Source organism: Ochotona princeps, chromosome 7, assembly GCF_030435755.1.
Source record: "Ochotona princeps isolate mOchPri1 chromosome 7, mOchPri1.hap1, whole genome shotgun sequence".
Taxonomy (NCBI): Eukaryota; Metazoa; Chordata; class Mammalia; order Lagomorpha; family Ochotonidae; genus Ochotona; species Ochotona princeps.
The window spans coordinates 56,796,339-56,812,071 of record NC_080838.1 but is presented as its reverse complement, the minus strand read 5'-3'; the positions used below and the strand labels follow the sequence as shown (position 1 = coordinate 56,812,071).

General features: G+C 42.9%; 1 protein-coding gene across 3 annotated transcripts in view; it reads left to right on the top strand.

Moving 5' to 3' along the window:
* The window catches only part of HERC3 (HECT and RLD domain containing E3 ubiquitin protein ligase 3), a 106,564-nt gene that overhangs the window by 30,517 nt on the left and 60,314 nt on the right, over positions 1–15,733 (top strand). For all 3 annotated transcript variants that reach the window (XM_004590577.4, XM_058667050.1, XM_058667051.1), the window contains one exon: positions 14,597–14,756. In XM_004590577.4, the coding sequence (XP_004590634.2) occupies positions 14,597–14,756 (160 nt within the window). The remainder of the gene's footprint in view (positions 1–14,596; positions 14,757–15,733) is intronic.

Genomic DNA, 15,733 nt, shown 5'->3' with positions numbered 1-15,733 from the left:
AAATCCTTGCCTTGCACGTGCCAGGATCCCATATGGGCACCAGTTTGTGTCCTGGCTACTCTACTTCCCATCCAGCTCCCTGCTGTGGCCTAGGGAAGCATCAGAGGATGGCCCAAAGCCTTGGGGACCTTCCACTTGTGTGGGAAACCTGGAAGAAAGCCTGGCTTCTGGCGTTGGATCGTTTCAGCTCTGGCCGTTGTGGCCATTTGGGGAGTGAGGCAGCAGACAGAAGATCTTTTTCTCTGTATCTCCTCTCTGTAAATCTGCCATTCCAATAAAAATAAATAAACAACAAAGAAATAAAACATCTGTTTTGCACTTTGAATGCATCTTGCAGAAAATCTACATGTTTGGTCATGTGAAGAGGGTTTGTCAGTCACTGGTTTGGAAGTGGTTATGGAGATGTGTGAACTACGTGGGTTATGGTGAGGCGTAGCCGATTGTGCACCCTGCCTGTCTAATACAGAAGCAGTTTGGGCCTAGAGCCAGGTAAAGGAGCTCTGCAGGTATGGGGTGTGAGGTACGCTGGTTTCCCGCAGGTCACTGTGGGTGTAACTCAGCTTGACTGGGTGCCTGTTGCCTTTGCTTTTTTCCAGTTCACCAAAAAGCGTGCACTACCTTCTCATGGAGGGGCATTCATTTTGGTAAAGAGTTGAGTAAGTAGCTGGATTTTTGTCTTAGGAGTAGGAAAGAGTGAACCGTGTGTGTATGTGTCTGGCTTCTGACTCTGATTCTTTCCTCCTCACCAGACATGGATTGAATTGGGTAGGGGGAGGTGTACCATTCCATTTCGCATGAGGTTGGGTGGACCCTCCAAAACTACGGTATTTTTTTCTCCTCAGCATTGTAAGGGCATCAAGGGTAAAATAAAACCCTAAACCACAAAACTCTTATTCCATCCCTTCACTGCCACTTTAGGAATTAATGATTTCACTGCTTGGGGTTAGGTATTTTGTGTCAGAAAAACAGTAACAGTATTCCAAAAGCATCTGCTGTTTGAATGATGACAGGTCACAGCCATTCCAGCCAAGCGGACATCTATAGACTTTTCCTGAACAATGTGTGTCTGGTCAAATGGCTGCAATGTCAATACCGACCAGTGAAAGATTTATGATAGGAGGTGAGAGCCACAGACTGCAGAGTCTGTTCATCATTTTCTGTTTTCAGTTTATCTGCTGCTGTGTTCCTGCCTCCAGGCTGGTCATCGAGCGCAGGAAGGGCCACCGGGAAGCAGCAGCCACGCTGCCTGTCTCTCACCTACACTCGCAATCCCTTCAGCATTCTTGCTCTGGAAGTTTGTGTGTCATTGCTCTTTGTATTCTGCATTTTTATGTCAAGAGCCAGGGCACTCTGAGTTTCTTTAGGTTTCTATGTTGCATTTATTTCTGGTCAAGGTAGCAAGGCTGCACAGTCAGTCCAGCATTTGGCAGCAGACCATTTCTTGGGAAATCCTGGCCTGCTTAATAGTTTTGCTGTAGTTGGCTGCCACCCTGGTCCTCCAAAGGCCCATGTGTTGGGGGTTGGTACCCAGAGTCTGTAACAGTTAACGGCTGAGGGCGGATGCTTGATCTAATTGTGGCCCCAGTGAGTCTCTAGGTCATCAGGTGCATGTCCTGGGAAGGCAGATTTTGCAACTTGAGTTGCACCTCATCACTCTGTACTTCCTGGCTCCCTGTGTGGTCATCCCTCCAGCACCCTCCAGGCTGACCGGATGCCTGACCCAGTGGGCCTCCTGACCTTGAACTGTGACCCTCCAAAACTCAGCCGAGGCAAGCCACCTTCTTTCCTCTTGGGTTTCTCAGTTGTGGTGAGGACAAGTTGATTAATACACTTGGTGTTTGGGGGATTAGAGTCCTTCCCTCCAAAATCTAACAGAAGTTCCAGAGGTGTGAAAGGTAGATAGAAATATGAAACATTTTTACATAAAAAGTGATAAAAAATATGTCAGTGTGCTTATTAGACTCTTGAGGATTTTGACAGAAAACAGGTGGTCCAGAAGTCATTACAGGGAACACTGTACATTTTCATGAAAATTAGAAAAAAAGTTCTATGGCATAAGGCATTTACAGATATGACAAATATAACTTTGCTACGTAAAGGCTTCGCATTTCTAATATAGCAGAATAACTATAGGTTGATTTTAAAAATGTAATAAAATGGTAATCTTCCAGAGGAGTATTTGCAGATGGCCAGTACATTTATGCAAATGTTTAGGGAAATGGAAATTAAAATGAGGTAATAATTTTAATCATCCATTTGAAAGAAAAAATAATGTCTAGTGCTCACTTAAATGTAGGAAAATGAGCTCCAATATGTTACTTGAGGAAGTGTGAGCCGCTACAATTTTGTAATTCACCTGGCCGTGTTGAGTGAAATTTAAAATGTTCTTAATTTTTGAATGAAAAATTACATATATAGTGATGTTAAGGAAATATTTCTAAGTATGCTTATAGCAGCAGTGTTGATGGCAAAATAATGGAAGAAGCTGTTGATTCTCTGGGGAACAGGTTGAATAACTGTATTGGAAGGTTGCAGGGCCAAGCTTTCATTGTTGACTTACAAATTATTCCTAGCCTCATCTTCACAAAATTTTCGGAGTTGATGTTTCCTTACGTACTCCGTTTGGGTGTGTAACTGACATCCAAACCTAAACATATCCAAAGCCAAACTTTTCTTCATCTCTTCAGACCAAAACTTCAGAGTCCTCTCTAGTTTCTCTTATCCTTCTACTTGCGACTCAGGAGGAGAAGCCCCCACCTGTGTAGGATCTGTCTTGAGGATACACACCCAGGTTCTCATCCCACATCCTGCCTTTCCGCCTAGCTTGCCGTGTCTCTCACTGGGATCATTGCAGTAGGTGCTGAGTGGTCAGTCTTTTTCTGCCCTTGACCCCTTTCCACACAGTAGAGGTCTTCCTGTGCCCCAAGTCCTGCTCTTCCCCTCATAGGCTGCCTCTCTTACCCTCCCCAGCATCGTATCCACCTTTCTAGCTCTCTTCTGCCACATGTCTTCCTGTTTGGCAGCATGCACTGAATCACAGTGTCTGTTTCTGTCTTGGTGTTCTCCAGCTATTCCTTATTTGCTTGAATTTCATGAGAATCAAAGAATTGTTTTGTATCTCTATAGAGTAACATTTAGTGTTTGAAGAAATAAGTCTGTTTTGAAAAGCAATTTAAGAAATTTAAAATCACTTTTTTTTAAGTAACAGAATGAAATCCAAACTGTTTTAAAATATGTGTTGACTTCATGCATTTTGTAGAATCCATGTCTAGACAAGCTCACATGGTTTCTGATGTCAGGCGTTTGCATGGTGGCCTGGCCTGGCCTGATCTGCATATCTTGCTTGTGTGAAGAGAAAAGAAAGGTCACAATTAGACATTCTGCCTGCGTTTCTGCAGCAGTTGGCCTATTGTACTTTTTTGTCTGAAATGTTTGTGTAATCTCTGGAAAAACACCATGGGTGCTAGGAATCCAAATGTGGGGAGTAGTGCCATCCTGTGTTAGTTCTTTACCCAAATTGTGCTTACCTTGCCAAGACAGTCTGCTGATTGAGGTGGGGAGCCATTTGCCGTCCTGTTGCTTTTTAATAACAGTTTTATTGAGGTATATAATTTGCATACAATACATTTGTCTGTCTAGTTTTTATAGGTCAGTAAATTTTTTCTATATTCACAGATGATTAATTACAGTCCTCACTACAATCAATTTAGGACAAATTATTATTTCTGAAATAGAAATAACATACCCATTTGCAATCATTCACTGCTCCTTGCAGCCCTGGGCCACCTTAATTTGTTTTTGTTTCTATAGATTTGCTTGTGTTGGGCATTTTCTGTGAATAAGATGATACATTATTTGGTTCTCTGGGACTAGCTGCTTTTATTTGACATGTTTTTAAGGTTCCTCTGTGTTTTCGGTTATGTCAACGCTTAATTTTTCCTTTCTTGATACATAATCCATTGTGTGGCTATGCCACATTAAGTTAATGTTTATCAATTGGTGATCTTTGAGTAATTGGTTTTTTTGACTGCTGTGAATAACTGCTACTGTGAACATTTTTGGTGCAGTTTCTTCTGTGGGTATGTGTTTCCGTTTCTCTTTGTAGAGTTGAAGTAGAGTTGGTATTTTCCCCCTTGAGGCCCTTTCAGGTTGTTTTCCTGAGGGGTTCCACCATTGCAGGTTTTCATTTGCTGCATGTAATGGTCTGAGGGAGCCTTTTGGATGCACACCTGTTCCTAAAGGTGTCAGCCTTGGAGCGTTGTTGTGGAGATTGGGATGAAGCATCCACTGCTCTTCCAGCAATTCACGGCACAGAAAGCAGTATGTGCCGCGTGCTGCTGTAATGTTGTGCGGGATTTTGAAATCCCTAATCATCAAGTCTGAAGTCGGTGCTAAGGAATAAAGGTGGTTTATTCAGGTTAGCTTAGGTCTCTCAGCCACCTCCCCCTGCCCCAGCATGGCTGGGCGGGGGGAGGGGCAGCCGCTGCAGGATCCGCAGAGAAGGCAAAAAGAGAGCTCGCCAGCCAGAGGAAGAGAGAGAGCGAGCGCGAGCCAGCCCAAGCCCCCCAGTTCTTGTGCATTTCAGACTATTAATTATACAGTCATGATTTAACAGGCTTCTCTTGGCGGGTTTGAAGCAAGCAACTTTCAAAAAGTACAAATCGATGAGCTATAGGGCGGTGAATCTTATCAAACACCAGGTACCTCCTTCCTGAGGTCTGCCTACGTGACCTGCCAGGTGTCCTGCCGGGTGTCACGTAGGCTATCAGGCCTGGAGTTCACACAGCCCCCAGCCAAGCCATTAAGGCAGAATCACAAAAGGCAGAAAACATCTAGATTCTTCACTGTCATCCAAACAGTGGGTGCTCATGTGCATAAGTCTCTCACAGCAGTGGTTTGTGTCTCCCATAGCCATGTCACCTGGGCATTTTCTTCACACAGCAGAATTTCTTGTCATCTTCCCTCAGTTTTCTGATTTAAGGGGCTAGGATGGAACCAGGTGTGTTTGTTCAGATACAGGCCCCAAGGCCTCCTGCTGTTGGCTTCCTGCTGTGAATCACTGCTGAGAAAAGATAACCATGGGGGTTGACTACCCTGGTCAGGTGTCCTTGGGCCTGGGGAGGCAGGCTGCTGTGTTTCCTCATCCTGAGTCCTCTCGTCACATGATGCATGTTAGTTCGTCAGTGGCTTATCTCTGTCATTTTATCTTTAAATCAGTCTCCTGTTGTAGACTCCGCTGCTTTGAAGCCATGCTTCTGTGAGTGGGGAAATGACTTGCTCAGCACCACTCAGGGCACACCTTGGATATTACCTCTCCCGAAAAGCCCTTGCTAACCCTGCCACCTGCTGGAGTTTGGCTTGGCTTGGGTTTGTTGCTGCTTTCCAGGGCTAGCTTTAACCATCTGCACCTGCCTTTTGGGTGGCACTGCAGTCAGCACATTGCATCATGGAACGCTAAAGCTTCATCTAGCTGTGTTTTGGTAACTGTTTTCCAACCGCACTATTCCCCTTGCCCATTTCTCTTCCCGACCTCTAATCACTATTCTACATTTAGATCAACCTTACTTTTCTTTTAGCTGCCACACGAGAGAGAGAACATGTAGTATTTGTTTAAATCAGTCTGAGGTATTTCTCAGAGAGGTGTTTTCCAGTCCTGTCCATCAGTTTTGGATGAGATCTCATAAGCTACTTGGTAGCCGATTTTCCCTTGACTATCTCACGTGTTTTTTATGATTACGTTTATGCCAATTTCAGTTATACTTTTTAATGACTGCATATTTTATAGTGCATAATCAAAGTGTATTTCTGCTCTCCTTGCTTTTTTTTTAACCAGCATTATATGAATATGTTTGTAGAAATACAACTGTTGAATCTGAGGCTATGCAGAATTCAAAGGCTTACGGAATGCCCGCCCTATAGTTAGTACGGATAGGTGCTGTGCTGATAAGAGGTGGTTTTACTTCTCGGAGAGCTATCGGTTGGATTTGCATCATAGTCTGTTTGCTAGTTCTTCCTTCATTTTCTTTCTAAGGGCCAACAAACCTGTCATCTCTACCTCTTTTGATTTAATGTAATGTATTTTTTACATTTGCCGTAGTTTAAACACTGAGTCTTTGAAAAGCATTGAAACAGTGAGTATTTTGTTGTGATTTCACAGATAAAATGTGTTTCTTAGTATTTAGTTTGTGACTTGGTGTAGAGGGCTTATTCGCTTTTGGGTCTACAGGTGGGTATTGGCTGCCTTCCAAGGAGGCCAAAGTTAGAATATTCAAGCTAGAAGGAAGCAGACAAGTATTAGGGACGGTGTAGCATGTGCTGAAAATTGGGAGGGATTAGTTTATATTTTGGATGAGTATAAATATTCCACTTATATTGGTGGACCTAGCACAGATTAATTTATTCCCCTAAATGGACCTGTGTTGGTTCTGTCACTTATTTGATTCATGAGTCTTTTGAAAATGTTTTAGCTTCTCCATTAGCTCCATAAAGAGTCATGACTCTTTGGGATGTCTAGGTGCTGCCTGAATGATCTTGAAATAGCCAGTTTGTTTCCTGTTGGGAGCACTGCATGAGTGCCCTGCCCCAAAATAATGACTGGTTCAAGGCCAGGAGGCAGCAGGAAGACAGGAGGTCACAGGTGAGGCGGATCTGCCTCCTTTCCAGGGCCTGGCCAGTCAGGTAGCACCCAGCGGACCCACGGGAATGCAAGTGATGGGAGTGAGAGCTGAAAATGCTATGGCAATAAGTATAGTTATTGTTATTTTATAGGTTAGCCTGTTTTCGCAATTTTTTGGAGCATAGAAAATGTAGCTGTTTTAGCTGCTTTTATAATTTTTAGCTAGAGGAATTAAGGATGCTTTTATTAAAGAAAAATGTTTTTTGATTATTTTATTTATGGGATTGCAGGGTCTGTAGTTGTAGAGGGATTTAATATTTGTAATTTGTTTTTAGAACTATATTTTTTCCCCTTGTAAACTATTTTCCCATTGAATAATGAGCAAATTGTAGAAATGGAAATGTGGTAGGAATGTACTACTGATTAGCAGGTAATCGCATGTGCCTTGGCCTTGGAGTCCTGGCTGCCGCTCCATGGCTACTGTTGAAGAATGAATAATGGCTTGCTTTGAAGAATATGAATACAGTGTTTTAAAGAATTATCTCTGGGGACACCTGCTTAGCCTTGAAGTGCGGACAGAGTGACCAAATGTCTGTACATGCCCCCTTAGTCTTGAAGTAAAAATAGAATAATTAGTTGCTTGTGCAGAAGCTTGTGAGGTTTTGAGTAAATAAAAAGGACAGCTTTTTCTTGGGCTGTTGTGAGAACGCACCAAGTGTCAGTGTCTGTGTCTTTCTTTATCGCCGACTCCACGCACCCTTCCCAAGCTCCGAACTCTCGGCTGGAGCTGGACTCCGGCAGTTTCCCCTCCTTGAACATGAATGATAGTTGTAATTTTTCTGTGATTTCACTGGTAATCATGTAAGAACGCTGACAGCATGACCTTCCTGTTCTGCTTATTAAGGTTTGATGCAGTCAGCATGTGCATTCTGGCAGTTTCCTCGGGTGATGGCCTTGCACACAGATGCGTGAGGCACTGGTTCCCACTCTAGTTCTTACAGCCAGCTTGCAGACTGTGGTTGCACTGAGGGGGAAGATTGGTGGGTAGAAAGCATTGCTGATGGTGTGGTGCCCAAGGATGAAAACTTTGGCTTGTTCTCCACCGCGGGGTCCTTCTTGCTTTTCAGATGACCTTGTCATGGTCCTCAGGTGGGTTTCTTATTTGCAATCTTTCTCTGTAACAGTCTTCACGAAGCATCAGATGATGCCATAGCTGGCAACTTTAAGTTCCTGAAAATAACTGAGTCAATGAGGCCGATTTTATTCTGACTAGTCAAGTACCAGTGACTCAAAGCGACAGGTTTCTCCCCTTCTGTTCCCTGTGACAAGGCTCCATATGTTGTCATAGGCTTAGTCAGTGTTATCTGGCTTATTGCATCTCAATATATGGTACATTTAGATTTTTGCCTTTGGGAGAAAATATTTTCAGAAACATTTTCCTACACTATGAAGTTTTTTGGTGCTCGTGTGTATATAAAAAACCTAAAGTAAGTCACCTGTGTCTGAACTAAGTAATATTTGGAAGAGCTGTGTCACAATTAGCCTTTCTTTCCCTCTGAGTCTCTTCACTTGCTGGTTTCAGCTGGGAATGGAGCGAGTGTGTGTGCTCAGATGACTTAAATGAAGCACCATTTCTCAGTGATACTGCCCTCCTCCAGGAATCCACTGTATAGCAAAATTAAATCCACTTGGTCTGAAAATAACTGAGTCACAGCAGTTATCTGGGAGGTTTTGAAGCTTCGTGGGAGGGCTGTACCTTTACATTTTTTCTCTTAACAAAATTGAACAGAGACTGCAGATTTTCTCTGATACTTAAAACACATGAAGCCAGAAAAAAAGTGTAATTTAAAAAAAATCTGGCTCTGAGTTTCCTGTTCTGGGAAGGATGGGGAAATGCATTCCTTCTATCTCTCGTACTGAACACAGCTATGGAACCTGGATGGGATGCATGGAGCAGCTATTTGAGGACTCTGGAAAGCGAGTAGTGGGTGGAGGGAGAAGAACAGAACTGGCCAGGAGTTTACCGTTTCCCTCTCTCCTTCCTGCCGGTGGGCCCCAGAGGCAGCAGAAATACTTTGGCTAGAGTGGTTGTGGGGTGTTAGGGATGGTTAGGTGTAGCTATAAGGAATAGTGGGAAGGCCTTTTTTGGGGGTGATGGAACGATTATGTGTTTTGATTGTAGGGATTGTTTAAACTTGCACAGTTGTATAGTCAGACCAAAGGTCAGGGGAAGAGGAAATCCGTTGGGGTGACTGAGGATTTGAGATCCATAGAATGTTGGTGCAAAGAGTTCATTTCCCACAGTCTGCCTTTTGTTTTCTGTGCTTAGAGAAAAGCATAATTATAGATAAGCAATTTGGAAAAACTGAGATGAAAGCTCAATTCCTTTTTTTTTTCCAGACCAGCTGGTGATATTTAATTATACTTTTATTAGGTAAAAATTTAGTATCAGGTATTGATTTCTGATTTTGTGTATTCTGTTCTTTAAACTCAAGTCTTCATATGACTAATGGCAAGCCATTTGATATGATTAACTTCTGAATAGGGAATGATGGAAAAGAGTTAATTCACCATTATTCACAAGTTAGAGCATTCCTTTTATAGGTTACTTTTTAGCAACTTAAAATTAATGTAGTGAAGTAGGCACCTGGCCTAGGGGTTCATATGCCCACCTTCCAAGTCAGAGTATGCGAGTTCAGGTCCCTGACTCTGGGTCCTGATGCCAGCTTCCTTCACATGTGCGTCCTGGGAGGCAGCACATGCTGGCTTGGGCTTCTGCCACCCATATCAGAGACCTGGGCTCAGTTCCCTATTCCCAGCTTCAGCCTGGCACAGCCTTGGCTGTTGCCAGCCTTCCCTGCCTCCCGAGTGAATGGACAAATAAATACTTTAAAAATTCTTTTAGGTTTTTTTTTTTTTTTTTTTTTTTTTTTTTTGCCCATGAGGGAAGGTGATATAGCTTAGTGGGTAGAATGGGCTTTGGAGTTCGAAACCTGGAGTCCATCCTAGCTCCACTGCCTGTTGTGGACCCTGACCAAATGACCAACTCTTCTCTGAGCTGAGGGTGATTGACAAGCCCTTGCTTCACCATCATTGCAAAGCTAGAGTTGCATTGCCATTCATCTACCCTTTAGTACATGTCACCCTCTGTTACTTCTGTTTGATGGTTTAATGCCAAATTTACCATGGGCTCAAAAGAAATGAGAAGATTATGATGGGCTCGAAAGCTTTGGAGAAGTACTCCTGATAGCGTAAGTGCTGCTAAACTGCTGACTTACGCTGGGCAGTTATCCACATTTCCCTCTGTGCTACCCTACTACCATGGCTCATTCAGGCTGGTAACATTGCTGAGGACTTTAATGTGTTGCTATGAGAGAATCGGAGAGAAAATATAATTTTATTCTCAAAAAAAAGTCACATGCTTCTTCAGTGTGTTTAATTATTGTAATGCGTGGGTTGAGATTTTGTCATGATTTGCAAAATATAACATACACTGTTAGCAGAGTGAATCAGAGGAGGTCGTCTGTGAAAGTGTGTGCCACAGCCGGAGTGTTCCAACTGGAGAACGGACTGGGGGATCCAGGCAGTGAATGTGGCATTCATCTGCATATAGGGCTGGCCCAGGGAGTAGATTCTAGAGGAGGGACTGTAGTTCCACTGTGACAGACCTCTAGCCTGAATCGTATGAGCACAGTTTTCTGGCTAACAGAAATAGAGTATATTTGCCTGGTGTGACCAGTGGTTGAATTCTCCACCCATCTTTGCATTCCTGAACAGTGAAGGTGATTTGATGTCTGCTTTGGTGGCTGACGTGTAATGGGACTGGAGTTGGTTTGCCTGGAATTCGGCCAGACTGGGAATACATGGGAATCTGGAGTCTAGATGTGGCCTTGTGAGAATACTCATCTGTGATCAAGACAAAATCAAGCTGGATGCTACTAATGGGTTTTGAGGGCAAGAGAACAGCTGATCAATCAGTAGATAGCGTCTTCTCAGGACAGTGCGTTTCTTAGGACTGTATTAGGCTATGCGTTATCATCTATGCAGGAGGCTGCTGCTGGTTGGCAGCAAAATGTCAGGTACTGGGAGATGAGCCCGAGTCATGAATGAGACATGAACCTGTGCCCATGTGTGTGTGTGTGTGTGTGTGTGTGTGTGCATGTCACCTACAAAAAGACTTTGACTTCCCCCTTTCTGTTTTTTTTTTTTCTGATATGTAAATACTCTGGCCAGGACTATGTTTGAGTATTATGTTGAGTAAGACTGGTGACAGTGTGACCTTTGTCTTGTCCCTGATCTTAGAGGAGATACTTGACATGTCTTCCTGTTCAGTATGAGGTTGTGTGAGTTGGTCATAAATACATCACTGGTGGTGGCCGCTTGTTTTGATTCTTGTTGACTGACAAAGCAGGAGTAATGAAGTACAGTTAAGAGATAAAAGGAGGAATTGTAGAGCGAAAGTTTTTAAAGCGTGTCCGGGGGGAGGGTGGGAGGAACAGGTGGCATTGTATCTTACTGGGTCGAGGCTTTTATCCTGCAGTAGGAGGGATATTGACTGATGATGTGGCTCTGGCATGTTTGTGATTGACGCCTGTGAATTGCATACCTTTGACCTGTTTGTGCATGTGGCTATATGCTAGACTGTCTTGGTTTGGCTGAGCTCCCATTTTGTTAGGATGTTAAACCTCAAGCTGAATTGCCAAGTGGGCCATCTAGACTGTGTCCCCGTGGAAAGTAGGATCCTTGATGCCATCTTCCCTGGTCACTCCTGTCTAACTCCCTGTTTGACATATAGTCTGTAAGAGTTTTGATCTTGAAAGTGTGTTGAGCTTTATTGAATGCATTTTCTGCAGCTGTGAGGTGATCACCTGTCATTCTGCTGGTGTATAGGTGTCTAAGGTTTATTGATTTGTGTTAAAAAGTCCTTGTGTTCTTGAGATAAATCCTACTTGATCATGATGTTTAATTTTTTTCCATTTTATTATTGCTATCATTTTATGATACAGTTCCATATTCCCTTATCCCCTCCCCAATTCCCTCCCCCCCCCAGCCTAGTTCCTTTATATCATTACTAACATATAGTTCTTCATACTCAGTCTTATGTCCATCATTGCGGGCATGGACAATGGCAGAGAGTCCAGAATCCTATTGTCAACATATAGTAAACAGTTTCATTGTAAGTCCATCTTTGTCTGGAAGCAGAAATACACACCACACTACATCCTCACATCTGGATGTTAGTCTCCATTTGACAGCTACTGTACGTCCCCTTAAATGAAAAGTTATGATACAAAATCAACAATAGAAAAATAGAAATTTACAATGCCCTGAAGTTAAATGACATGTTACTAGATATGACAGTCTTCATTACACAGCTACTGTACATCCCCTTAAATGAAGAGCCATAATGGCCCGGCGCCATGGCCTAGAGGCTAATGTCCTCGCCTTGAACGTCCCGGGATCCCATATGGGTGCCGGTTCTAATCCCGACAGCTCCACTTCCCATCCAGCTCCCTGCTTGTGGCCTGGGAAAGCAGTTGAGGATGGCCCAAAGCTTTGGGACCCTGCACCTGTGTGGGAGACCTGGAAGAGGTTCCTGGTTCCCGGCATCGGATTGGCGTGTACCAGCCCGTTGCAGCTCACTTGGGGAGTGAATCATCGGACGGAAGATCTTCCTGTCTCTCCTCCTCTCTGTATATCTGATTTTGTAATAAAAAATAAATAAGTCTTTTAAAAAAAATGAAGAGCCACAAAACAAAATCAACATGAGGGAGAAAAAAGAAATCAACAACCCCATGAAGTTAAATAACATGCTACTAAATGACTAACGTGTGGCTGAAGAAATGAAAATCAAGAACCTTCTTGAAAATGATGCCACTGCATGATCTACGAGTCCTTGAATGATTTAATCAGAAGAAAGTGTTTTGAAGAGATGAAACCAACAGAAAACAACAAAACCCATGTGATTAAGTTTTTGCTGATCTTTATTAAAGTGTGTCTGCTCCAGAAAATAAACAGATGGCTTTTGTTTTTTAATCCAGTCTACTAATCTATGATGTTTGATTGAGCTTAAGCCATTTACATTCAGAGTTTAATATGTATGGGTGGTACTTTGATCCCGTCATTTTAGGAATGGGTTGTTCATTGGTTTAGTCTTCTGTTGTCATTTTACTGGGATGTTCTTCCTGTTTGCCTTTGGTTTTGGTAGGTGCTATTCCTCTTCTCTGTCAAGAGAACATCTTGAAGTATCATTTGTAAGGCAGGTTTGGAAGAGGCAAATTCTTTTAGCTTTTATTTACTGTGGAAGAATTTTATTTCATTTTCAAAGGCAAAAGAAAGCTTTGCTGGATATGTTATCCTAGGTCGACAATTTTTTTCTTTTAGAATCTGGAATATGTCACTCCATTCTCTTTTTGCCTGTAGAGTTTCCTGTGAGAGATCTCCTGTGAGCTTAATTGGCATTCCTTTATATGTCAATTGATTTTTTTCCACGTGCACACTTAAGGATCTTTTCCTTATGTTCAATTGAAGAGAACTTGATGATCATGTGTCTTGGTGAAGATCACTTTTGATCAAGCCTGTTGGGAGTTCTGTGCCCCTCCTGGATCTTGTTTCCCAATTCTTTCTCCAGATTAGGGAAATTTTCCTTTATTATTTCATTAAATACATTTGCAAACTCAGCTTCTCTTTCTGCACCTTCTGCGACTCCCATAACTCTTACATTTGGCCTCTTAATAGAGTCTTTCAATTCTTGAATACTTTTTTTGGCTTGATCCAGCTCTGCTTCCAGCTTTTTCTTTGCTTCAGTTTTCAGATTTTATGGAGGTGTTTTTGGGAGTTTGGGAGTTTGGAAGTTTGGGGGTTGGGGAAATTTCTTTGTGTGTGGGTGCTAGGATATTGGTGTTAGTTTTGCTTGCTTCTCCACACAGAGCTGTGTGTGTTTTTCAGCTGTAATCCTTGTGTCTGTTGCATGTGTCATAGTGTAGTTTTGCTGGGGTTGGGCTTCCTGATTGGTTGTTGGGCTGGGTATAGGTGCCAGTGGGTGCTGCAGGTCGTTAGCTCAGAGTAAGGCTTTCCAGTGGGCTGGTTTTTAGGCTAGGCTCACACACACACTTGCTGTGAGCCAGTTCATTGTGTGATGACTTTTCTGGAGGAATTAGGTCCGTTGTTAGGATGTCAGGTTGGATTTGAGTGTATGCTAGGCAGGCTGGCTGCCTATACTGTGGACTGGCTGGAAGGATGGGACTGTTGTTGGGTTGGTTGTGGGTTAATGGGATTGATGGTTGTGCTGGTGTCTCCTGTGTGCAATTCTGTCTGATCCCTGGGTTTGAAGCTGGGGTCTCAGCCTTTCTGTTGAACCCATACTCTGAGATTCCTGGGTTATGGTACTGAAGCTTCCCAAGTGGGAAAGTATGATGGGAGACAGTGTAGACTCAGAGTGGAAACAGGCTGTGTCTGCTCACCCCCGTGGTGGGACGTGCTCTGTAAGGGAGTCTGGTTTCAGGATGGTACTGAGTTGGATTGATTTTCCCTCCTTTCTACTAGCTGGATACTGGCAAGACTGGTTCTGGAAATGACCAGAGAGAGGTGCTTAGCATTCTGGGTATGTGGGTGAAGGAAAGGTGTCTTATTCTTATGGGCCAGATTTCACTCAGTGCCTCTTGGGTTTGGGTGTCTCTGGTTAAACATCTTAAAATATTAAGCTTCAGGTTTTTTTCCTGGATAGCAGACACATGACTGGGTAGATTCAAGGAACATCTGGTCTGCCTGTGCTATTATAGGCATGTGTGCCACTCATTGTACCTAGCATCTTAAGTTGATAGTATTTAGAGATAATTAGTTTAGAATTTATGTAAATACACAGATGTACTGATTCTCTTAAATCATAAACACTGAACTCTGCAAGGAAGGTGCTTTCGTGTAAGGGTGGCAGCCCTCGCAGTACTGCTCTGAGCATTTTCTCCCTCTGATCTCTTGCAGAACAAATTGGAGCTTTAGCAGATCAGCACATTGTGCATGTGGCATGCGGCGAGTCCCACAGCCTGGCCCTCAGTGACCGCGGCCAGCTGTTTTCTTGGGGTGCAGGGAGCGATGGGCAGCTGGGACTCATGACAACTGAGGATTCTGTGGCAGTGCCAAGGTAAGAAGTTCATATAAGGAATCAAGGTCATGTGTCAATTGCTTGAAAAACTATTTCCTGCTCGTTTCCCAGACACTTTATTCATGTAATTGCTGTTTTGCTGGATGCCGCTGTCATTTCCACTATTTTTAGCACTTGTCACAGAAATTGTAATTATTTATTGAAGCATCTGTCTCGAGTTCAAAAATGTGAGTTTGTCAGGAACTGCACTTTAGTATCCTGGTTTTTCGCTGAGTGCCTGGCACTTTATAAATATTTGAAATAAAAGGGCATCTCTATATTCTAGACTTGTTAACCTTCATCTTAAAATTGCAAGTCTTAATCAATTATTCAATTAAGCAATTTAAAATAGAATCACAAGGCTGATTCTAATAATAGGCCAAATTACCATAAGCATTGTAAGTCACCAGAATGCCAAATACACAGATTCTATAATACAAAACTGTATATTGTTTTCAATCTCTTAAATACTTTTTTAAAAAGATGTATTTATTTTTATTGGAAAGTCAGATTTACCCAGAGAAGAAGAGACAGAAAGATCTTCCATACTCTGGTTCATTCCCCAAGTGGCCACAATGGCCAGAGCTGGTCATTCCAAAGCCAGGAGCCAGGAGCTTCTTCTGGGTCTCCCATGCGGATGCAGAATCCCAGGGTTTTGGACCGTCCTTGACTGCTTTCCCAAGCCACAAGCAGGGAGCTGGAAGGAAAGTGGTGTAGCAGAGATATGGGATTCCGGTGTAGCCCATATGGGATTCCGGTGTGTGCAAGGTGAGGATTTTAGCCACTAGAATACCTCACCAGACCCTCTTAAATACTTAGTTCTAAATCTTACACAATGTACCTAAATATCTGGCAGATGCTTCATTGCTAAGAAAAAGATGCAAAATATTCAAGCTCTTTAAGTTTCACCTCTGGGGTGTGCTATTTCAGTTTGTTGAGTCTCTTCATGATCCAGGAGACTACCAGTTCATTTGCTG